Source organism: Sphaeroforma arctica (genome assembly GCF_001186125.1).
Source record: "Sphaeroforma arctica JP610 unplaced genomic scaffold supercont1.276, whole genome shotgun sequence".
NCBI lineage: Eukaryota > Ichthyosporea > Ichthyophonida > Sphaeroforma > Sphaeroforma arctica.
In genome coordinates, this window is record NW_014040282.1 from 45,196 (window position 1) to 53,122 (window position 7,927).

The following is a 7,927-nucleotide window of genomic DNA, read 5'->3' on the forward strand; positions in this document are numbered from 1 at the left end:
TGTCAACCTCCACCGAAGGGATTGTCAGTCCTACCAATGATAAAAGTATGGTCAAGGCTTCATTGACCTCAAGTACTCCGACGGACAATATCAAATTGACAGGCTCATGTTATGGTGGTAGACAATGCTAGAGTGCAATGTATTAGACTTTAAATAGTGCAAATGTATGTATTTATTTCCGACCTTATCTTTGGTTTTATGCTCAATATGCTTGCGCTGGTGTTTAGCCGCTTAGGCTGGCCAGGGTAAAAACTCATATGGTCAGCATGAAAAACGTTATGCAGAACACTTTAACTGCTATGTTATTCTATTTCGACTTCTTTGCAACAAAATCTCACGCTGATCACATGACTCCTTTCCGCATAAGTTGTGACTTGCATAGAACAGCAGCTATTTGTAGTATGTTGCAGTTGGCACTTGGCAGACTTAATCCACTCTGGAGAGTTCGTTGAGAAACCTAGTATGCTCTTGGGAGTCGGTTAAGCATTAACTCAATTCTCGGGAGTAATTTAAGCTCTCGGGAGTGAGCTAACTCTTATGAATTCCATAAATCAAAAAGGGGTTCTTGCTGTAAAATACGGTGACGATACAGTTTGACGTGAGAAAAATTTGTCAGACATAAACTCGATTTCGTCGACCAGGATCACTTTGAGACATAAACCTGCGAACCACAGCTATGGAAATAAGGTAGTGATATTTCAAACCAAAGTCGCTAATATGTGCTAACAAAGCTCCATAAAAAGCTGTTATTTATACTGAAAACCTGATCCTGAATATTTTTATGAACACCGCCAGTATCAACCTCCTTGGTTTGTGTTTTATAGGTACAAACTGTATTAGATGCGTCTGTGCTCCAAGTACTCTGCTACTCTTTATATGCCCTTGCAGCTAATAAAGTTCTGGGTAGATCCAGAGGGTTTCACAACTATTGGGACGATTCGTTGTCTCTAATGTTAGGCAAACATATTGGGATCACCATCATAGCGAGTTGGTTTCGCTGTTTGGCTTATAGTTGTATAAGAGGTGCCAATAAACATCACAAATAAAGCATAAATTTGCACAGTTTTCAAGTTATCGAGAGCCATCACATTTTTGGTTAGTCTATGAATAGCAGATTACAAAGTACATGTCAACACTATTCAGATCCGACAATTAAGGTGCAATACAAGCACACAGTGCACGCAATAGGCGTATAAAATTACCACTAGTGGCTATCTATTCAACACATACAGTATCTGTCTCAGGGACCTAAACCATTTGTACTGAGATTTAAGCGGGCCTTCTGACTGAAGCGGTGCTGCGCTCTATCTATTGCATCAGGAGGTAGTTTGCATTTTCTGCATCAGTTTTCTACCTTTCCGATTACAAAAATATGTATTGTTTTGCTGTTGTCACGAAATATCAGAGCGCAAATGCATGTGAATACCTTTTAGGCTATGTCTTACTGTACACAAACATGATCTCATGGTACAGGATAAATATTATATCGTACTCAGCCGTATTCAACCGTATGTAGATTGCAGAAACTCTTATGCTGACCTTGAAGCTCCAATCAATCTACGTAGTGAACATAAAATCAACTATGTAAAATAACCTTACAGTCTGCACGTTTATGAGATCGACGTCAGATAAAACAGTGTATTTACTATTCGAAACGGACCACCAGAGAGAAAACATCATCATACTCTGGCAGGTACTCCTCTAGAATTCAGGTGTTTCATATACACTGATAGCATCGGCAGTCTCACTAGCAATAAATGCATCGGCACGACTCACACATTGGTCGACGCTACTAGCTGCGATGGCTGCTCGCTATGGCATGGTATAGCTCATTAACAAAAAGTTGCAATGTTGGGTTTTGCAATAAAGTCGGCCCGTGCCAAGCTATAGTACGCCTCTGACTGAAGTTCAAGCGATACAGTTTTTTATATGGATATATATGGTTTTATTGAGAGGTAGTTGAACTTCACAGAAGCCGCGTTTCCCATTTATGTACAGGTGGTTAATGGCATGCACTAGACTTACATGCACCTATATTATTAATTTAGTCGAATCGTCCAAGCTACGACTTCTTGGATTTTTTAGAAGACCTTTTCGTCGAGCCCCTAGTCTCGGCTGATTTTTTTTTCGTCGAGCCCTTATTCTCGGCTGTTGGCTGTACTACGGTACCGTCATCAAACGCACCTCCAATAGTTGTATTCACTCCGCTTGAACTCGGGTTCACAGCAGCCATACTGGTGTTCATAGCGCTCATACTGGTATTCACACCGCCTATGCTTGTATTGCCAGGCATATAGGGATTGGGTGCCAGTAGGCCAGGCATGTTGGCATTCGGCACGCCAGAGCCATAGGGGCCACCCATTGCCCCCAGAATATTACCAGTAGGTAAGGAATGGGTTGGTTGCAGCCCCAGGGGAGTGTTGAAGAGGTTGGTCTGGGGCGCTGGGGTAGTGTTGAACAGGCTGGTCCCCATCATCGGGTTGGCTGGACCGATGGAGTGGCTGAGTTGGGATGCTGTGCTTGACTTCCCCTTGTCTGTGGGATCTTTCGATTCAGACGATTCCTCATCGTCCGATGAAACCAACTCGGGGTCTGTGTGTGTATGTGCGCATATTGGTTATATAAAGCGGTAAGGATGGATATGTATGTGTTTGTATGTGTACGTATGCATATACATATAGACAGAGAGCGAGCATAAACGAATGCCTGTGTAGTTTCGACGCGTATGATCTATCTCTGGTTAGACACACATCTTATATCATCTGGTGCTACTATGGAACTATTACAATTCATTAACTGCGCATTACATTTTCTCGTGTTGGGTTGTCAATGTGTATGTAAATATGCGCTACACCTTAAAATAGGTGACTGGGGATCGATTGTGCACGTATATGCACAGTATGCGTATGTTTCGGTTGCTCGATCGTTCCAGAGATGGGATTGTAATTCCTATTATACCTTGGCCACGCCTCACCACTTGGACTTGGCTGCGCTCCCTTGGTTACAGTCTAAAAACAAACAGGTCGACTTATACCCAGAATATCTAAATGCACACACACAAACACACACATATATATATACGTATACTATAGGAACGTACCAGCTCCCAGCACCTTGTCGAATATCATGTTATAAGCCTTGTCCAACCCACTCCACTTGGACTTGGGCTGCTTGTTCTTTTTGACCTTACTCGCTGATGAGTCATCTCCACCGCTCTCCTCATTGTCAATATCTGCGGGTCCAGCAACGAGAAAATAAGGTAGCAAGATAAGTATATATATATATATATATACATACATACATACATACATACATACATACATACATATATATATATATATATATATATATATATATATTTATATATATATATATATATATATGACTGTGCGAAAGTATTTATAGACAGAAAACTATATTACATGGGAAATAGGGCATACAACCTGTTGGATGGCTGAACGCCGAAAAGCCTTAATTATTCAATTATGCAATTAAGAACGCGTATAGATCCATCACATACATAAGTTTGTACGCAATTACAAAAATATTTACCATGTAAGGTAGCAGACAACGATCTTTCGCGGTTGGGCTGATTCGCCACAGGCACAGAACCCATAGGCGCCATTCCGGAAACCTGGCTCAGATGCAAAGCGGGATTCTGCGATATACTCAGCGACGTAGGGGCCGCTACAAAACTGGTCATGGGCTGTATTTGGGGACTCATACCCAGATTAGGGGTCAGAGATAGACCTGGTACATTGGGAGGTGCTATACTGCCTTGCCCCAGACTCCCCTGGCTGGAAACAGAACGAGAGCCCATGCGAGACCCGGCCCGGGAACTTGGCCGGAAACTGAGGTGCGATTGCAATTGCTGTATGATTGGTGGATATAAATAGAACGGTATTAGCTACGATTCTACAATACTTCGTGGTCCTACTCGGGAATCGGTACGTGAATTGAAACCCTACTAAGCGATCGGGCTTGCTGTGTGATTAGTGGATATAAAAAGAACGGCACTAGCTGCAGCTCTGCAAGTAGCTTTTGATCCGACCTGAGAATAACACATGCTGCGTGATAGGTAGTTATAAATAGAATGGAGTTGCTATACTTTTAAATTTTCTCCGGTTGGACTCACTCCGGACTCACTATCCCGACATGTCTTGAAATTAGTTCCGCTTATCCTAGCTGAGATTTATTTAACCTAAAATTAGGGTTGTTTTACGTACCTGAGCGGCAAGCTGGAGTTCCATTTCTGCGGTGTCAATATCGTACATGACATTGAGTTTGGCCTCCAAATCTGTTTCACCGAATATGGCTTCGTACATCTTATCGATCCAATTTTTTTTAAAAACAGCGTTTAGTTTGCGGCGTGATTCTGGTTCGACGGCCGACGTGCTCTGGAAATTGATGCTGGAAAGTGATGGGCGTTCATTGGGTTAGCCAAATGTGTCATATCAACAGCAATACACACACACACACACACACACACACACATATATATATATATACATACATACATACACACACATACATACCTACATACATAAATACATATGTACGTGCATACATACTTACACACACACACACACATATATATATATAGATATAGATATAGATATATGCACACACACACACACACACAAACAACACACACACACACACACACACACACACACAACACACACACACACACACATATATATATATACGAATAAATAGATATGTCTGGGATAGACTGTGATATAAATGGGAAAGATGGAGCCAATACTATATTAAAAACATCATGCACGAGCATAGATTGATACTCTGGCATATCGAACCGTACGCAAACAAAACATATTGTATTACATATCAATACAGCACTAGGACTGACCCCAAGCCCTTCTCAACAGCAGCATTGACCATTTAAACACTCACCCAGATGTATCCGACGCCCCCTGAGTAGCCATGGACTTGCCCATCAGAGAATTGGTGCCTCCCATCATACTCATAGCGGACATGTTGTTACCGTAACCAGACAGCGATACGGCACTGTTGTTGTAGTTCATACCACTGGTTGGAGCGTTGGCAATGGTAGCGGCTGTGTGGTTGTGATGTGTACGTGTACATGTGCATGTCCCGGTGTTAGTAACAATATCAATAGGCAGTGATATGCGACCAAACGAGTGTACGGTGCAGGTCTCTAGCAGAGGTAGGTAAAACATTGTCAAGAGGCAAGGCGAAGAAAGTATCAAGTGTGCCGGGTGTAGTTCTCGCCGAGCTAAACCCACAACATGGGCGGGTGTAGTGGCGGTACGCGCCACAGCTAGTGCCCACAGACGATGTGTGTGCAATCCACTACACAACATACAAACCACTCAACAACACAGACACTCACACACATACCATACAACCCACTCCACAACACACACACAATCCACTCAACAACACACACACAAGCCACAACAGCACACACACCCCCACACACTTACCACACAAATCACTCAACAAAACACACACCCCCACACACTTACCACACAAACTACTCAACAACACATACACCCCCACACAAATACCACACAACCCACTCAACAACAAATACACAAGCCACTCAACAACACACAGACACCCACACACATACCACACAACTCACTCAATAACACCCCCCCCCACACTTACCACACAAACCACTCAACAACACACACACACCCACACACATACCACCCAACCCACTCAACAGCACACATACACCCACACACTACCACGCAGCCCACTCAACGACACACAGACACCCACACACTACCACGCAGCCCACTCAACGACACACAGACACCCCAGCCACAACCAAACGAAGTGCTTACAGTCGAGTGTTTTGGCGCGATCATCGTCCGACTTCTCGTGTGCCGCCAGCATGCGTAGGCGTCTCTTGCGGCCTTTGAAGTACAGAACAGTCAGAGCTGTGTAGTGGGATGGACAAGAAAGGCTCAAAGCCGTGAGAACACGGGCGAGTGCGTGTTATGGGTTACCTACTTCATACCACCGAAGGAACACATACACAGCAGTTTCAGTATGAGTCATAATAAAAGGAGCCAAATTATATCTGCCACCTCACACCCTTAATTAATGGTCTTCAATCGACACTAACACCCCCCCAAGCCACACTAGCAACCCCTATCACCACACACAGCCACACCATAGCTCGTGTGTATGACCCACCTACATACGAGTTACCTACCTACATACGAGTTACCTACCTACATACGAGTTACCTACCTACCCACCTACATACTAATTACCTACCTACACCACCGCAGCAAATCAGGCAGATGACAAGCACTACCGCCAGCATGGCACATATCACCAACACGTTGTTAGTGGACTTCAAGGGGTTCATCAGCACATCCTTGTAGTACTCGGTGTCCCAGGCAGACACCTCCTTAGCCGCGTTCATATTCAACATACTTAGGATGAGGTTCTGCAACGGGTTGTCGATCTCAAACTGCTTCACGCGCAGGAACTCTTCGTAGGTAAAGCCCAAACCTGTGGATACGTGGGAGTGCAAGAGTATGCAAATATACTATATATATATACACACACACACACACATATATATATATATATATGTATATATATATATATATATATATATATATATATATNTATACACATACACATATACACACACACAAATACATATATATAGGAGAGATATGCGTGTGTTGTAATTTGAATACCATCCACGTATTGAGTTGAAATGAAAATGCACACACTCATGCACACCTACGACATACACTCTACACCATGAAACATCACTTCTAGACGTAGACACACCACTTAAAACCCTCACTCAATTTCGATCCACACGCAGACACGGACACACTACCCACACACTTCTGTACCTACAACGAAATATTCTATGGTGTAGGACGATAAAACCCTAAAACCCTACAGAATACACGCACAATGCCCTGGGGTATAAATACATAGCCCTTATCCGTCACACTCACACACACTTCTAGTAAGACATACCCACAGCGTACACGCACAATGCCCTGGGGTATAATTACATAGCCCTTATCCGTCACACTCACACACATACACATTTCTAGTGAGACTTACCCACAGCGTACACGCACAATGCCCTGGGGTATAATATACCTCATGGCATACATACATGTCTGTTATATACTCAGCACAGTCAATAGGCATACATGCCCCAAATCCATCACACCCACACACACCCACACACACACTACTACTAGTAAAACGTACCCACACCGGGTGCCTCGATTGTGTTGGGCATTACAGCACGACGATGGCGTTGGTGTGAGCCGAAGTTGTGTTGTGGCGCTACGACCTTTCGGCGTCGACGTCTGTGGTACGTTGCCATGGTGATGAGATAAAGGAGAGCAATACTCAATGCGCATGCGTGAGGTGATGACGTAGTATATGGTGATGAGATAAAGGAGAGCAATACTCCATGTACATGCGTGAGGTGGTGACGTAGTATATTGTGATGAGATAAAAGAGAGTCATACTCAATGCACATGCGTGAGGAGGTGACGTAGTATCGCGTGTAAGTACGTTCTGAAATTGGACAAGTGTTCAGACGGAATGGGGTGATTGGGGCTGGTGTCTGTTGGGCTGTGTATGTACCGAACAGTGCGTGTATGGTATATCGATACGTGTACATTGATATTACGGATAGAGGCTGTTTGGCTGTGTGAGAATCGAGAAATCGGATCAAAACGGGTTATTTTAGGGGTATTTGCCATTGCGTAATAGTTCATCACTGCTGACATACGGATGTGTATACAAGTGTGTCTCTCTACAACTACGAACTTTCGTATGATAAATAATTCTAAAACGTCGATGTAAACACACACGCGTATGCTAATACCTACTTCATATATATATATATATCTATATATCATATATATATATATAT

The 7,927-nt window shown here is 43.3% G+C and overlaps 1 protein-coding gene across 1 annotated transcript; it reads right to left on the reverse strand.

Annotated features, from left to right (window-relative positions):
- Positions 1-1,937: 1,937 nt before the first annotated feature.
- SARC_04715 (hypothetical protein) lies at positions 1,938-7,369 on the reverse strand (the record flags this gene model as incomplete). Its single annotated transcript, XM_014301439.1, has 8 exons — positions 1,938-2,592; positions 3,101-3,232; positions 3,553-3,871; positions 4,227-4,410; positions 4,918-5,080; positions 5,841-5,936; positions 6,280-6,519; positions 7,252-7,369. 8 exons carry the CDS (start codon positions 7,367-7,369, stop codon positions 2,063-2,065), a joined length of 1,782 nt encoding a protein of 593 aa, XP_014156914.1. The 3' UTR covers positions 1,938-2,062.
- Between the last annotated feature and the right edge of the window lie 558 nt (positions 7,370-7,927).